General features: G+C 40.8%; 1 protein-coding gene across 2 annotated transcripts in view; it reads right to left on the bottom strand.

Annotated features, from left to right (window-relative positions):
• The window catches only part of IGF2BP2 (insulin like growth factor 2 mRNA binding protein 2), a 150,767-nt gene that overhangs the window by 23,993 nt on the left and 108,614 nt on the right, over positions 1-18,160 (bottom strand). For both annotated transcript variants that reach the window (XM_028134000.2, XM_028133999.2), the window contains exons 3-7: positions 14,040-14,088; positions 12,099-12,150; positions 9,551-9,614; positions 7,504-7,776; positions 5,510-5,644 (exon numbers count right to left, since the gene is read on the bottom strand). In XM_028134000.2, coding sequence (XP_027989801.2) covers positions 5,510-5,644; positions 7,504-7,776; positions 9,551-9,614; positions 12,099-12,150; positions 14,040-14,088 — 573 coding nt within the window. The remainder of the gene's footprint in view (positions 1-5,509; positions 5,645-7,503; positions 7,777-9,550; positions 9,615-12,098; positions 12,151-14,039; positions 14,089-18,160) is intronic.

The raw sequence follows: 18,160 nt of genomic DNA on the forward strand, positions 1-18,160 counted from the left end.
ACAACTGATGCCACAGAAATAAAAATGATTATAAGAGAATACAATAAACAGTTATACACCAACAAACTAGATAAGGTAGAGGAAATGAATAAATTCCGAGAAACATAGGAACTACCAATATCAAAACATGAACACAAAATCTGAATAGCCCTGGTCAGGTGGCTCAGTTGGTTGGAGGTCGTCCCATACACCAAAAGGCTGCAGGTTCCATTCCAGGTACATACTTAGTTGTGGGTTCAACCCCTGGCCAAGGCTCATATGGGAGGCAACTGATGGACGTTTCTCTTATATTAATGTTTCTCTCTCTCTCCTTTCCTTTCTCTCTAAAAGTCAATAGTAATAATAATAAAACATATCCTCATGTAAGGATTAAAAAAAAAGATAAGGGAAATCTGAACAGACCAATAATAAGTAAGGAAATTGAATGAATAATCAAAAACCTTCCAACACAGAAATGCCCCAGGACCCAACAGCTTCCCTGAAGAAGTCTATCAAACATTTAAAGAAGACTTAATAGCAATCCTTCTCCATCTCTTCCAAAAGACTGAAGAGGAGTGAACACTTCCAAGCTCATTCTATTAGGTCAGCTTTACTCTAATACTAAAGCCAAACAAGACACCTAAGAAAACCCAAAACCAACCAACCAAACAAAAACTACTGACCAGTATCCCTGATTTTGAATGTTGATGCAAAAATCCTTTTAAAAATTACCAGAAAATTGAATTTGAAAGCACATAAGAAGGATTATATACTATGACCAAGTGGGATGTATTCCTGGAATGCAAGGATAGTTCAACGTATAAAAATCAATTAATGTAATATACCACATTAACAAAATGGGAAACAAAACCCACAGGATCACCTTGATACTATAAAAGCATTTGACAAAATTTAATATATTTTCATGATAAAAACACACAACAATCTAGGAATAGAAGAAAACTACCTCAACATAATACATTCCATTTGTGAAAAGTCCACAGTGAACATCATCTATACTAATAAAAGGGTAATATGCTAATTAGACCAGATGTCTTCCGGACGTCCTTCTGGACAAAGCCATGGTGGCAGGGGCCGAGGCAGAGACGGTTAGGGGCGATCAGGCTGGCAGGGGAGGGCAGTTAGGGACAATCAGGCTGGCAGGAGAGGCGGTTAGGGGCGATCAGACAGGCAGGCAGGCGAGCGGTTAGAAGCCAGTGGTCCCGGATTGTGAGAGGGATGTCCCAGATTGGAGAAGGTGCAGGCCAAGCTGAGGGAGCCCCCCCCCGCACCCCCATGCATGAATTTCATGCACCAGGCCTCTAGTATTCAATAGTGAAAGACTGACATCTTTTACTCTAAGATCAGGAACAAGACAAGGAAACTTGCTTTCACCACTTCCATTCAACACAGTAGTGGAAGTGCTAGCCACAGCAATTAGTTAAGGAAAAGAAATAAAATGTGTCTAAATTGGAAAGGAAGAAATAAAATTATCTCTATTTGCTAATGACATTATCTTATATGTTAAAAACCCTAAAGATTCCACAAAAAACTGTTATAATAAACTAATACAGGAACATCATGGGATATACAATTAACACACACAAATCAGTTTTGTTCCTATCTACTAAAAATAAACAATCTGAAAATTAAATTAAACAAATAATCCCATTTACAATAGCATCATAGAATAAAGTATTCAGGAATAAACGTAACCAAGGCAGTAAAAGACTTATACAATGAAACTATAAAAGACAACAGAAATCAATGGAAGGATATCCTACATTCAGGGACTGGAAGACTTAATATTGTTCCAATGTTCATACTACCTAAGTAATCTGCAGATGCAATGCAACCCCTATCAAAACCCCAATGACAATTTTTGCAGAAATTTAAAAAAATCATTCTAAAATTTGTGTGGAATATCAAGGGACCTTGAATAATCAAAACAATTTTGAAAAAGAACAAAGTTGGAGGACTCGCATTTCCTCATTTCAAAACTTATTACGAAGCTATAGTAATCAAAACAGTGTGGCACTGGTATCAAGAGACAAATAAACCAATGGAATAGAATAGAGATCCTAGAAACAAACCCTCAAGTATATGGTCGTATGATCTTTGACAAGGGTGCCAAGGCTACACATGGGGAAAAGATAGTCTCTTCAACAAACAGTGTTGGGAAAATTAAATATGCATAAGCAAGAGAATGAGGCTGGACCCTTATGTTACTCCATATACAAAAATTAACTCAAAATGTACTGAAGACCTAAACGTAAAACTGTAATATTCCTAGAAAAAACACAAGGTAAAAGTTTCATGATATTGGACTTTTACAATGGTTTCTTGGCTATGACACCAAAGCACAGGCAAAAAAAAAAAAAGAAAGACAGAAAAGAAACAAACAAATAGAACTACATCAAGCTTAAAATTTTTCCTGTATCAAAGAACACAAGCAAAAGTGAAAAGACAGTCTATGGAGTGGAAGAAAATATTTGCAAATTATATATCTGATAAGGGATTGATATCCAGAACATATAAAGAACTACAACCCAACAATAAAAAAAAAAATCAAATAACCTTTTTTAAAAATGTGCAAAGAACTTGACAGACATTTCTCTAAAAATGATATACAATTGCCAACAAGCATAAAAAAGACTCCTGGCATCACTAATCACCACAGACATGCAAATTAAAATGACAATGAGGTACTGTGAATACAAAATACTACCGCACACCCAATTAATAAATCTACTATCAAATAACAAGTGCCGGTGAGAATCTGGAGAAACTGGAACCGTTGTGCACTGGTGATGCAACTGCCATGGAGAACAGTGCGGAGGCTTCACCACACAATTCAGACAGAACTGCCATATCGTCCAGCAACCTCACTTCTGGGTATATATCCAGAAGGATTAGAAGCAGGGCCTCAGAGAGATATCTGCACACCTGTGTTAATAACAGCACTATTTACAATAGCCACAACGCGAAATCCTGTCACATGCTGCAACACAGAGGAATCTTGAGGATATTACGTTAAGTGAAATAAGCAAGTCACAAAAAGACAAGTACTGCATGATTCCACTTATGTGAATTCTCTAAAGTAGCTCAATTCATGGAAAGAAAAAGTAGAATGGTAGTTACCAGACGTTGGAGGGAGAGGGAAAAGGGGAGTTGTTGTTTAATGGGTACAGAGTTTCGGTTTTGCAAAATGAGAAAGTGCTAGAGGCCCGTTTCACAACAATGTGAATACACTGAACACTGCTGAACTGTATACTGAAAAATGGTTAAGATGGTAACTTTTATGTTATGTGTATTTTTTTAACCACAATAAAAAAAGAAAAGAGCAAGGCAAAGATGCCTTCTCTTTCAGCTTCTGAATATTATTCTGTGGGGACACAAGGATCAGACACCTTGAAGAAAGTGAAGCCGAAAGAAAAGTCATGGGTCTTTGAGTCCATGATCCAACTGACCTTGGAGTTTCCCTACCTTAGGGCTTCCTGCTATGTGGCATCATAATTGCTTCCTATTGCTTAAGCCACTTATGTTTTCTGTTCTTGAAATCAAGAGCATCTAACAGATCCATTATTACTGCCTCAAAATAAATGGGTGCTTGAATATAACTTTGGGAGGGCAGGGCATATTTATGTATGTATGTATGTATGTATGTATGTATGTATGTATGTTAGTTGTGTTCCCTGGCATATAGAGCAGTGCCTGGCACATAGTAGGCACTCAATAAATATTTGGTAAATGAATAGAAAGTTTAGGATCCCTCTTCCCCTACAACCTCTACCTCCTACTCATCCCCCTCAGGGCTCAGTTTAAATGTCACAGAGAGGCTGTCTCTGAAATCCTCAATCTCCTCCCATTTCCCTTAAAGCCTTGGTTAGGGCTTCCAGTAATAAAGTCATTTTCCACCGTCACCCCTTTTCATAGCTGTGCTTAACTGCATGCTGGTGTAATTACGTGTTTAGTGAGCGTCTCTCCCATTGGATTGAAGGCTCCACGAAAGCAGGCCTGGGCCTTGTTCATGACTGTAGCCTCAACCCCCACACAGTGCCTAACACAGTGGGACACCCAAACATTTCTTTCAAAGATATTCAAACGCTATCTTGGCTCTACTCAAAAACTTAAATATCCAATTTGTAAATCAGTCTTGTTGATTAATTAGATTTTTTTTAATTATTTTATTGATTTTTTACAGAGAAGAAGGGAGAGGGATAGTCAGAAACATCGATGAAAGAGACACATCGATTAGCCGCCTCCTGCACATCCCCTACTGGGGATGTGCTGCAACCAAGGTACATGACCGGAATCGAACCCGGGACCTTTCAGTCCAAGGCCGACGCTCTATCCACCGAGCCAAACCGGTTTCGGCGATTAATTAGAATATTGAAAGTTGCTTTGTGGCTAGGTTGAAGGACCAAAAAGTGTGTTATTTTAAAAGTTTTCAATAACTTGGATGAGGGAGGAGCGTCTTCAAATTAAGCCATGGCATTTGGGGGGACGTTCAAAAGCCTGCAACACAGTCAATAATTCATTAGTGAAAGGTTAGAGTCTCTAATGAAATCTGAGAACAGAGCTGTGTTTTTGTTCGTTTGTTTATTTTTAGGACTACTTTCCCCTTTTTGGCTTTGGAACACTCTTATTTGACATTATTTGCTAAATTAATTTTATAATCAATTCATCCCTCAGTCCTAATGTGCCACCAATGCCCATAAGTGGATTTTGCCAAACTGCATAGAACCCTTTTTATTATATTATCTATTCCATTACCACTAATTTGTTTGTAACACAAATGCAATTGCTTTAGTAAGAACTGTATTTGCCCTTCAAATGGATACAACACTCAGGAGTCCTAAGAAGTATTTTGTAAAAGAAAAGGAGGAGACAGAAGAAAACAGAGAGGAAGAAGAATAAAGTAGCTACTCACACTACCAGTTTCTACTACTAAAGGAAATGTAATTCAATTTTAAAAGCGTGCAAGTGGTTTCGGGGCAGATGACAAAAACCTTTCCCAGAACAGTAAGTGATGGTTTTGATGACAGTGCACATTCTATACCTGCACTGTCCAAACGTGACAGTCGTTAGCCATACATGTAACGATTCAAATCTGAATAAATTAAAAGATTCAGCTCCCCCACTGCACTAGTCACATTTCCAGCACTCAATCACAACATGTAGCGAATTGCTATCTTATTGAGCAGGGCAGATAGAGAACATTCCCATCATTGCATGACACTGGACAGCACCGGTCTATGTATTCCTACCGATAATTATTACCAGTGAGTGATGAAAGCATTAGGATCATCAGGAGAAACATACAAAGGAGAAACCGCCATATTATAAATGCACAAGATCGGTTTTCCACTGTATTCTCTTTGGAAACAAATTTCTTAAAATTAATCCTTCCCTGCTCCCTTTAGGTAGTAAAAGTTACAGCTTTTAAAAAAAAAATGTACTGGGTTCCATGAATGAGAACCCACTCGTAATCTCCGCTGAGTGATGTGGACATGGCACGCAAACTTACATTTTGGTCTCATCAGCCTCCTTGTGCATGATTTCAAGAATCATGCGGCATGCTTCCGAGGTCCCCTCTGGGGTGGCATGGATGGTGACGGGCTTCTCGGCGGCCCCAGAGTTTTCCTTCCTATGGATGTCTACCCTGTGGGAAAAGAACCAGGAGCCACATAGCACATCGTCATCGGGGACAGGATCCTAGTTCGTCCCAAGGGCCGCACCAGCCAACGTACAGCAAGGGCACAGACAGACAAGGCGTGGTCATCAGCACGTTTGCAACCAGTGCCATTCCCCAAGGCGGCAAGCAGTGCTGGGGGTCTTGTGCCAAACTCGAATTCTTTGCAGCTCCATTTAGAAGGGAGTATTCCTGACAGGCGTGCTATGGGACAAGGGCCCCCGGCCAACGTGGTCACGAAGCCAGCTGGGTACAGGAAGTATTTTGCGCCGTCTTTCAGATGACCGTAGACGTGAGGAGTAAAGTGAGCAGGGTTAATACTGCACGTGAGCACAGAGCCACTCTCTGAACTGATGGCAGCTTTTTAAAAGCCATGTGTTAATCCAAATCCAAACACCAAATCCAAGCAAACTAGATATCTGAGTGTGGAGAGAAAGCAGAGGCATGCCCTCGCTCTGCCTACGTTTTGGTTTCCTTGCCCCTGGCAGCCTGCCTTCCGAGGGAGCGGAGGTGGTATTCAGGGAGCCCGTGGCTCAGCAGCCTGATGACTGGATCAGGCTTCTTGGGGTAGTCGTGGCCGGACTTGTTTTTGTTAATTTTTCAAAATCACCTAATTGATTGCATCCCCTTTTACTCTGATGTTAGAAAGCCCAGATCCAAGACTTCAGCCTACTTCTAAAAAATGGGCACACACGCTGAGCACTAACCTTGCTTCTATTTAAATGTGTGGCACTTTTAAAGCCACTTTAAACAATTTTTTTGAACAAAAAAAAAGACATAAATAAAAATCACTTTACAGTGAAGAAAACTTAGAGAGGACAAAACGGGCTGATTTTAAAATAAAAGGATCACCAGTGAGTATTTCCCCTCTCTACTATCCCTTTATTTCACTCCTATGATGATGAACTCTGGGACGCAATAAATTTCCGTTATTTGGGAGTAATTCAGATACTTTAAGAAAAACCGTGTTTTCTCTTTCCCGTTACAAGACACTCAATCCATGGCCTGAATAATATGCACGAGGCATGTAAGTAACTAATTGTCAGTAATTTGCTGCTTTGGAATTTAGGTGCTTTCATAATAATTACTACATTCAATCTGCCTAATTCTCACAATAATCTCTGCTTACAGAAGAAGCAACGGATGCTCAGAGAGGTGGAAATTTTTTCCAGATCATAAAGCCATTACGTGGCAAAACTTGAACAAGGGTCTTTGAAGTCCTGTGCTTTCTTGGTTACCTCTTGCTGTGGTCATATGAACATAGAAAAACCAACAACCCCACAAGTCTTTTTACTCACTACAATTCCTACTACCAGTCCAGTCTCCTTCGAGAGAAAACTAAATATAAGACTAGTATACTTTATTCCTTGCTCAATATAGCAGAGACCCATCCACTTCCTTGATGTGGCTTTTCTGAACCTGTCTAGGTGGATCTCAGGGAATGACTATGACTCAGGAGAGGAGGTCAGGGCTCAGATAAGTGGGTTCAAGGATCCCACAAAGTTCTGCTCTCTACCTCTGCTGTTTTAGAAACAGATGCATTCACAAGCATTAGTTAGCTTATAAGAACAATCTTGGGCTGTGAGGTTATCAGTGCCTTCTTTATGAACCTTTGCTGTTTCAGGGCTTAACTTTCCGGCAACTGGCATGAAAGCTCATTAAAGCCCCGGCTTTCTGTTAGTCTGTTAACAGTTCTGTTTAAAGAAGCCACCGTCCCATACAGCACAGCCCCCCACTGACGCAAGCAATAGGCACTGGAGGATGGCTGGGCCCCCCAGCACTCAGGGAACCCCTCAGAAGGAAGCGAAGGAAGCCCCGGAGGCACGTACCGGGACTGGGTCTGCTTAGTGATGTTCTTTATGGTCAAGCCCTCCTTTCCGATGATGGCACCAACAAACTGGGTGGGGACCAGGATCCGAAGCGGGAAATCAATCTGTCTGGCCTGAGAAGAGCCCCCAGGGGCGTGGCCTTGCTCCCTGGAAGAGTGGTCCCCACGGTGGGCTCGCTGAGGGGGCGAAGGGGAGCTCACCTCTTCATCCGGGATGTAGGAAATCTTGAAGGAATAGTTCTCAAACTGATGCCCGCTCAGCTTCTCGATGGCTCTGAAACGCAGCAGAAGCAGGCGAGCTCCGTTAGAGAGCAGCGGCCAGAAGACCCTCCAGGCCAGCGGACGGGTCCTCACTCTCTCTCACTCGCGCCTGTGGGAGTGCCCTTCATCCTCACTGAGGTCCAGTGTGAGCCCCACAGACCCCGCCTGCCCCCTTGGAGCTCATGGCTGACAAGTAACACTAATCACAGTCCACAGGCCTGTCGCACTTGCTATACAATCACACATTCCGCTTTTTATCACCAACCAAGACTGTCTCCCCCTTATCAAAGACTCTTTGTTAATATCAGTATAAAATTATGACTCTTTATCATAGTACGTATGTATTATTGAAAATTCAGAGATAGATAACCACAAATAAGAAAAAGTCCTTACAGCGATATCTATCTTATTTTTCTTAAACAGAAATATAGTATTTACAAAAATAAATTAATATCTTACAGCGATATCTATCTTATTTTTCTTAAACAGAAATATATATGTATTTTTACTAATAAATAAATTAACTATCATACATACTTTTCTCTAACCTTTATTATCTAAAAATATTTATTAATTAAAAATATTTATTAATTTGAGAGGGAATAAACAATATCCCACTATTGCATTCTAAAAATTATACATGATGTGGAACATATTTTTTTTACATGTTTTTGGCAGCCTGTGAAAATAATAACCCTATTGAACTAGCTTAATGTGTAGGGTTTGTGAATTTATTACAAAGTAGCACTTTTTGAATTCAATAAAAGCAGCAAAGTAATGTGTAGAAAGGTCCTACCAAAGTGGCAGCTGAACAAGAACTGCAAAGGTGAGTTATTGGTATAGATGTGTGCAAAAGTCAGTAGCAAATGAATTATTGCCTTTTTCAATACAAAGTTAACTTTTTAAAAACTACCGGTATGAAAATGAGTTTTAGAGTAAAAGATTGGACATCATACACACACACACACACACACATATAGATATATATATATATTTTTTTGATAGAGAGATAGAGAGTGTGAGAGTGTGTGTGTGAGTGTGTGTGTGTGTGAGTGTCCAATCTTTTACTATTATATACAGTCTTCATGTGTGTTGAACCTTGAAAAATAAATCTGTAATCCTGGGATGTATAACCAAGCATGACCCTATTCTAGTTACAGTGACCTGAAAGGCACTTCAAGAACTTGCTATAAAAAGGAACTTATTTTTGTTGTTTTTCTGAAAACCTCAATCCCACGTCCGTTAATAGTCAAGCTCAAAAGTAACCACCACTGAAGCAGTTTAGTCATGAATGGGGACCAGGGAGTGAATGGGGGTAGGAAAAAGAACCTAAGCCAGGTGCTCCTTGATTAATATCCTCCAGACACCTCTCTTTGCTGCTGATGTCACTGAGGTGGATCCCCCTTTTAATAGAGGAAAAATGGATGTTTTAGTGTCCATTCAATTAGTGTGGGTAAAAAATAAGGTTTGTGCTGCTTTATCCCGGTGCCTGGAGGAAACGCCAGGTAAAAGCGGCTCCCCGTGGCGAAGCAGAGTCTAGGCCCAAGCCGGTGCTCTATTCCTGACCAGGCCAAGAACAGTCCCACCTCGGTTTTGATGCCGCAGCTCAATATTTTTCAAGATAAAGTCTCTGTGCAATCAACAAAGAGACATCCTGGTATAAATGCTCTGGAATTGCAGTGACACGCCAAAGGTCTGCATCTTTTCAAAAAGGTTTATAAACAGAGGACTCAATGGAATTCAAAGATAACCATTCAAAAAATTTAAGGAAGCCTAAATGCACTTACGTTTTTGCTTCTTCTCTTGTTGAATATGTGACGTTAACAACGGCAGTTTCTGTGTCTGTGTTGACTGGGGAAGAAACAAAAACTACATTAACATAGAGAAAAAAGCTGTCGCCCTCTGGCTCAATGTAAACAGGCTTACGTGAGAGAAAAATGCACAAAATAATTCACTGCCCTAACTCTAGAGTTACTTGAATCTCTATTCATTTACATTCATAATGATTTGTAACCAATTGTATATATATATTTGTAATCAATTTATATATAACTCAAAGCTATATTTTCACTTATTTTTTAAACACTTTTGCATGGTTACAGGTACATTTTCTTGTATTTTTTTTTTTAATGATTTTTCACAGAGAGGAAGAGAGAGGGATAGAGAGTTAGAAACATCGATCAGCTGCCTCTTGCAAACCCCTACTGGGGATGTGCCAGCAACCAAGGTACATGCCCTGACCGGAATGAACCTGGGACCTTTCAGTCTGCAGGCTGTCACTCTATCCACTGAGCCAAACCGGTTTCGGCCATATTTTTTTTTTTTAATCCTCACCTGAGGATATTTTTCCACTGATTTTAGAGAAAGAGGAAGAGAGAGGAAAAGATAGAAATATCGATGTGAGAGAAACACATCGATTGATTGCCTCCTGCACGAGGCCCGATCAGGGCCCAGGCCAGGGAGGAGCCTGCAACCGCGGTACATGCCCTTGACCGGAATCGAACCCAGGATCCTTTGGTCCGCAGGCCGACGCTGTATCCACTGAGCCAAACTGGCTAGGGCAGCTCTGCCATGATTTTTGCCTGACCATCCCTCAAATGTTGACAAATGGATTGTTTTCAGTATTTGCTATTCTAAAAAAAGTATTGTTGAAAACCACATTTGTTGCAAACATCATTAATTTTAGGTCTTTTGAATTACTTTTTTAAGCTAATCACAGAAGAAAAAATAAACTGAGTAAAAGAACATAATGCTTTTAATGTATAATTTCAAATTACTTTCCTAAAAGTTTGTATCAATTTATTATACCACTATCAAGGTATAAATTTTATTTGTTATCATTTGCATTTAGTTTTAAATAACTGGATATATATCAAAAATAAGAAGGTATTTTTATTTTAATTCTTTATTCATTGATAAGGGTGAGTTACTCCTTTGGTTTCCCTGTGACTGAACTCCTTGACTGTGTGAGTTAAACCTAGTAACTGCATACAATAATTAAAGAAAAATGACAATCCCGACTCACTTGGCTAACGGAGAGAACACATAAACTCTAAGAATGGCTAATAAGAAATCATTTTGTGAGTTGGCTTATCTTTCATTTGCTTCTTCATCCAAAGTCAGAAGTTGAAAATAAATTCAAAAGGCAAGATAAAATTTGTTCAATTCAAGCTAGTAAACTTAAAGCAAAAATACTGATCAAGCAGACATGACTAAATCAAACCCACCCTTCAAATGTTTTAAGCTATTGGGAGACCTGGAGTTAACAACAACATTAAGTTAAGGCTAATTCAAGAAAACCACAATAAAGCTCCCTTTCAAAGTAATAATAAGACCCTGCAGTGTGGGGATTCTTTTTTTTTTCTTATCTCCTTTCCGCGGGGATTCTTAATCTTGGAACTATAGTAGAGCTTTAGGAATTCTATAACCTGACTCTCCCTACCCCACCCAAAGATTCAAATTTGTGGATATATGCAATTTTCTGGTTTATAATTTCCATAAGATTCTCAAAAAGGTTAAAGACCACTGTTAAAAACATCGTTTATCCCATAACTTCAAAGTAGCCACAGCCTTTGTGGGGAGGGAATGTGTAAGCCTTAGGGAGGAACTGCCCCTGCGATTTACACATCATAAACGTGAGCCCAGCCCTGGCCTTTGCCCAGGGAGTATTCCAATCGCTCTCTAACCTACATCATGTTTTAGAAGGTAAAAATAAAAATAAGGGCGGCAGAAGAGTACATATCTCGTGGGCATTTATTACTAGTACACTGTTCCCAAGATAGTGGCTCTCTAAGTTGAATACATACAAAAATCACGTGGAAGTACTTGTTTAAAATACAGATGCATGAACTCTTGCCCGAGAAAGTCTTGTTTGTAGGTCTAGGGGGAGCCCCAGGAATATGCATTTTTACGACCACTCTAGGGGATTCTGGCGTAGGAGTCCTACTTCTTGAGAAACACTGGATCCAAGACATTAGAGATTGTTATTTTTAGCCAGGAGGAAGGAAGTTGTTATAATAGTGTAATCCAACTACTTCCAAGTGAATTACGCTTATCCCAGCCTGACAGTGTTTGTCCAATGCTTGAGCACATTACAGAGTATTAAAAAATAGCCTGAAAATCATATTCCTTGAAAAAACAAATTATATAGCTATGGGTAGATATGTTATGTATAGACATCTCTCACACATAGATACACAAACATATACTCTAAGAAGCTTGTTTGTTTCAAAGGAGTTTGAACTTATTATTTTTCCCAGGAGTTGACCCAACCTACAAGAAATAAGAGATAACATTCCTCTCTACATTCAGTTGGCTAATTTCCTCACTTATTACCTTGTTCGACATTCTCCACTGTCCCATACTGAGCCAAAAGTCCATCCAAGACCTGAAAGAGAGAGCTTCAATGTCAGAATGGGAAAACAAGATTGTACTCACAAAAATGCTACAGTGCTCTCCCCAAGCAGATGAACTACAGCAAAACAAGGACAGGGACAGGACTAACACAATTAAATTGATGTGTCAAGTCTTCCATAAAATCGGTTGGAACTGAATAAATATGTGGGACTTTCATTTGCTTACTAGGTTCCAAGTAATCTGTCCCCTGACATGACACCAGCATTTCAGTCTCAGTAACTGTCAATCACATTCGTTATGAAGGTTGGGACCTATTTTCTGCTCTTGAAATGAGAAGCAGAATCAAGTACAAGGCTCACTTTTTCTTGGAAGCTTTAACCATTCTTCCTTTGGTTTTCTCTAGGAATCTCCTTATTTTACAGAACAATGGGATGTGTATGTTTGACATTTTCCATAATAAAAAGTTTTTTTACAGTAATGAATATGTTGCCTCGCTGGTGTGGTCCAGTGGTTGAGTGTCGACCCAAGCACCAAGAGGTCACAGGTTCGATTTCCGGTCAGGAGACAGCCGACTGCTGTTTCTCTCTCTCTCTCTCTCTCTCCCTTTCTCTCTATAATCAATAAAAACACATTTTAAAAAAAAGTTTTAAAATAATAAATATATTAGACTGAACATTATCTTTCCTTTATAGCTATTTTGATTTCATTTGGGTTGGGGAATAAAGTATCAGGCAGTTTGTTTTTAAGTAATGCAATAATGCCACTCCTCATATTCAATCTAATTTATTTATTAATTAATTTTTTTTAATCTTCACCAGAGGATATGTTTTCCACTGATTTTTTAAGAGAAAGTGGGAGGGAGGGACATTACGGGGAGAGAGAGCAAGATACATTGATGCGAGAGAGACACAATGATTGGTTGCTTCCCACTTGCACCATGACCAGGGCCAGGAATCAAACCTGCAACCCTTCCATCCTCGGGCCGACACTCTAACCATTAAGCAAACCAGGCCAGGGCACTAAATTTTTTTATTGTTGACCCTGTACAGATGTCCTCCATTTGCCCCCCTTTGCCCACCTCCATCCAGTTCCCACCAGCCCTCCTCTGGCCTTCACCACTGCTGTCTGTGTCTAAGGGCTATGATGTATGTTCTTTTGGCTACTCTTTTCATCTTCATTTATCCAGTCCCCACCCCTCCGACCTGTCAGTCTGTTCCATGTGTCCATTTATTTGAAGGTAGCAATCGTATAAGAAATTTTACAATTCAGAAAATATATCTTAACTGTTATTCATAGCAGTTAATTCAAAATAAACAAAAAACCTGCTCAAACTAACAAAACTATTGGTTTTCCATGGATTTCCTCCCCACCCCCCACCCCCGCCAAAATAATAACTTAGAAAGGTAGAAATTTTTTACAAAATCATGAGATAAAAATCACAAACCATGCTTGGCTGGTGTGGCTCAGTGGTTGAGCGTCCACCCATGAACCAGGAGGTCATGGTTCAATTCCCGGTCCAGGCACATGCCCAAGCTGTGGGCTCAATCCCCAGTAGGGATGTGCAGGAGGCGGCCAATCAATGATTCTCTCTCATCGCTGATGTTTCTACCCCTCTCTATCTCTCTCCCTTCCTCTCTCTGAAACAATTTTAAAGAACATATTTATTTAAAAAAATCACAAACCAGGTATACATTTTGTTTTACAATTTGTTGGTGCTTGAGAAGACAGAACCTGAGAGATCAAAGCGCACATTCTGCATGATGAGAGGGACAGACACCACCCCAAACACATGGCAGATCGTGCACATTAGGGCACTGGGAAGGCGCAACAAGTCTGAGGACTCCAATTCCTAACTGTGAAAGGGAACTAAAAGAGGAACGAAAGCGAGAGGACAGGATAAACGAAGTGACACTGGCTTACCTCCCACTGCAGGTGAGGAGGGATGTTTCTAATCTGAATTTTTCTGCTCCTGTAAAATAAAAGCACAGACTATACAACACTTTCTCCAGATGCAAACTTAAATAAAAACAGGCTAAGACCATAATTTGAGTTCACTTTCCCACTGTGTTCAACGAGGCATCAGCAAGAGATTTCCACTGTGAATCACAACCATCGTGTTTTAAGGTTTTCAATTACTTGGGGGAGGGAGGGGATTTAAAAAAAAAAAAAAATCCAAGAAGTCAGAACAAGCTAAACAGTTTAAATGCAGATTTGCCTTTCCAATTTCCTACCAACGTGGTTAGAACTGAAATTGCCATACAGGTTCTAATTATAGAATTATCACCTTCCTCCTCAAAATATATGGTCCTGCAAATGACCCTACCCCAAAGGGTACACAGGCTAAAACTTGATGGTTGAAATCACATATAAAATATGCTTAAACAAGATCAGGTTTCATTTATCCCTTACCTAACAGTGCACCTCTTCTCTTTAAAAAAATTATTTTTATATAGATAACACCATCATAATTCAAGAATTAGAATACTATACAAAGGTATAATAAAGTCTAACTCGCACTCACTCTCTGCCTCATCTTTTACAGAAATAAACATTTTTACTTGTTGCTTGTGTATCCTTCAGTTTATTTATGCAGATAACAGCAAATACAAAATTAATTCGTATTTTCCCTTTTCTTTCAGAAATATTTGCATGTTCTACACACTTGCTGTACCCCCCCCTCCCCCCCAACACACACACCCTCTCACCTAACAGTAATATACTGGAGATTTTTCTATGTTGGTAGATAGAGAGCATTCTCATTCTATTGTATAACCTGCATGCACTGAAGTGTATTTAACCCACCCTACTGGTGAATGTTTGGGCCTTCTCCTGCTTTTTTATTCAGAGGATTGTTTTCTTTTTCCAGGATATCCTGCTGGTCTGATAACCGAGTAATTTCGATGGTTTCTGGATTTTATTAAGCATTAAAATTAGATAGAAAAAAAGAATAGAAATATGAGAATAAGAATTTCTCTATCTTGTTAAAAAATATGTTTTTATTGATTTTAGAGAGGGAGAAAGATAGAAACATCAATGATAAGAGAGAATCATTGATCAGCTACCTCTGGCCACCCCCCCCCCCCCCCCCCGTCCCCACTTTACTGGGGATTGAGCCCGCAGAATTGAACCCATGACCTCCTGGTTCATAGGTCAACACTCAACCACTGAGCCATACTAATTTGGCTCTCCTGTCTTTTTTGCATGACTTGGTCACCATGCCCAAATTCCCTTTCATGGCCCTGTTACTGCCCCCTTCTCTATCTCTTTATTGTTAAACTAGGAGCCTGGTGCACAAAGATTCGTGCACGGGGGATGGGAGGGGTCCCTCAGCTGGGCCTGCACCCTCTCCAATCTGGGAGCCCTCAAGGGGAGCCCTCTCCAATCTGGGAGTTTCTGTCTGTCTTTGCAATCATACAAGCGAATTGTCTGAGACCCCAACCCAGTTTGGTTTGTTGCTCACAGAATAAAAGAGGCTTTTTTCCCCCTTTGTTTCATTGGTGGAGATTTCCTTGAAGTTTTAGGATATCTTCCCTTTAATTTTCCTAGACACTCTGATTTTATTTATGTCTCTCACCTTTGCTTTCCCTCCATCCCCACAGCAACAGTAACTGGCTCCAGGCTCACTTTGCACTAGTGTCTAGGACAGTGATGGGCAACCTTTTGAGCTTGGTGTTTCAAACTTGGCCAAAAAACTGAGCATAACTCAGGTAGTGTGTCCCTTTGAGGAAAAAACATTATTTCGCGATATTTATAGTTTAAATAACATAAATGTTTCATCCTTGGCATGCGGCCGCCTCAGCGGCCGCGTGTCATCAGAAATGGCACTGACACGCATGTCAGAGGTTCAGCATCACTGGTCTAGGAGATCCATCTGCCACCAGAACTACGATTCCCAGCATTCCTGGTGCTCCCCTTGCTCTGGGCTTCGGCTTCCAGTCCTGGGGCTACCACCAGAACTGCTATTCCCAGAATTCCTGGTGCTCCCCATGCTCTTGGTTTTCCCTTTCTGCTCTGACTCCGTTCCACAGCCTCCCGCTCTACCAAGTCCTCAAGCCGCCAGCTCTCCCTCTCTGCTCTCCGTCTGGCGGCTTGGGGAACCAAGTTGCCCAAGCCGCTCCACTCTCTACCGGCTCTCCCGCTCTGCTCTCCTCTGGCGCCTGTGTATGCAAATTAACCCATCTTTGGCAGGTTAATTTGCATACTCACTCCTGATTGGCTGGTGCTCGTAGCGGAGGTATGGTCAATTTACATGTTTCTCTTTTATTATATAGGCTAATTTAGCTGAGGAAATAAAACCATAGTTAATTGTTGAGAAATCTGTGATTTGCAGAACCATTTCACAAGTATTTTTAAAAAGGTAAAATGTCAGCTTGCATGTGGGGAAGATAATGCCATAGTTTTCGGGCATCTGTTCAATTAGCCAGGAGTCTGATCAGCCACCTTGGGAACTCTAACTTGTTATCTATCTAACTCAGACACTGTTATCCCTTCTGCTGGGGACCTGAGTAGAGAACAAAGTTAACATAAATTGTGGGAACCCAGCTCATAGAATCTCAAGTTGCATTTAAAAATTAGGCCAGCTAAGGCTTGTGGGATCCCCAGGTAAACTGCAATAGAAGCAACAGAGGAAGCAAGGAGATTCCTGTGAGAGAGTGGGATTCAATGAGATTCTCCTCAGCGAGGTCCCATTTGTTTCCATAGCAATTCTGAGCTCCATCAGATGACACAGGGAGGGAAACAGCACGGATTGTGCATTATCTGTAAGAGAGGCCAGTGTGCTATCTTACTCCAAGGACTGTGGGAGCTGAAACCACCAGAGCTCCGGCCACACCCCTCCTCCCCTCCATGCTGCAGCCGGATTCCCCTGCCTCCCATGCCCTCATTAGTATGTGTTTGAGGCACTTTATCTGTTACCCATTCCTCATTAGTTCTGAAAGTTCCCCTTAAAATGTCTGCACATTCTGTACAAGAGTCATTTTGTGCTAAATTGAACCAGGATCTAGGGCTCCTCAGGGAAGCAAATGAATAACTGGTGATGGCCAAATCCAACCTCTCTCTCACACACACAGAGGCAGTGCACAGGAAATGATTAAGAGTCAATAAAACAAACTGTTTAGTCACTTTGTTACAAAATTATTAAGAACAATTGTCTCTGCCTCTATGGAATCTAAAATAAATGTAGTCTAATAGGTGTTAGAAAACTAAATACTTTCAGCACAAAAACTGTTGGAAAGTAAACAAAGAGAAATTTGGGGTTTTTTTTTTTTGGGGGGGGGGGGGTGCGAATGATCAGAGTGAAGTCCTTGTGAATATGAGCAGTGTTATAGGCCAAACCATAAAAGGATGAAATCAGACATTGTGGTGGCCCACTTTAAGAGTTTTTCTTTTTTTAAATATATTTTATTGATTTTTTACAGAGAGGAAGAGAGAGGGATAGAGAGTTAGAAACATCGATGAGAGAGAAGCATCCATCAACTGCCTCCTGCACACCTCCTACTGCGGATGTGCCTGCAACCCAGGTACATGCCCTTGACCGGAATCGAACCTGGGACCTGTCAGTCCGCAGGCCGACGCTCTATCCACTGAGCCAAACCGGTCAGGGCAAGAGTTTTTCTTTTTAATTATGGAACGCTTCATGAATTTGCGAGTCATCCTTGTGCAGGGATGGGTGTCTAGCTTTTCCCTCTCAGGGTCAACATCACAGTAGACTCTCTCAGACCAAAAACATCTCCTCCAGGAAGGGTGATTTGGAAACTTCACCATAGCGGCTCAGACTTTGTTCCTCAAGAGAGTTTGCTTAACTAGGAATGCCCTTTAGGGAGGGTGACGAAGGGATTAACGGGTGAACACCTCCACAGGGTCAGGTCCCTGGCTGACGGGCTCTCCTGATCCATGGCTGGAAGCTGAGCGTACCTGCAGGCCTAATAAGCCTTTGCTACATCACTGGCCCCAACCAGGGCTGTGCTGAACCTCCTGCAGCAAGACGCAGTTTGAGAACCCTCCCACAACATGGACAGTTGAGTGGAGAAGGGTGAAGTACA

The sequence above is a fragment of the Eptesicus fuscus genome, chromosome 3 (genome assembly GCF_027574615.1).
Source record: "Eptesicus fuscus isolate TK198812 chromosome 3, DD_ASM_mEF_20220401, whole genome shotgun sequence".
Lineage (NCBI taxonomy): Eukaryota > Metazoa > Chordata > Mammalia > Chiroptera > Vespertilionidae > Eptesicus > Eptesicus fuscus.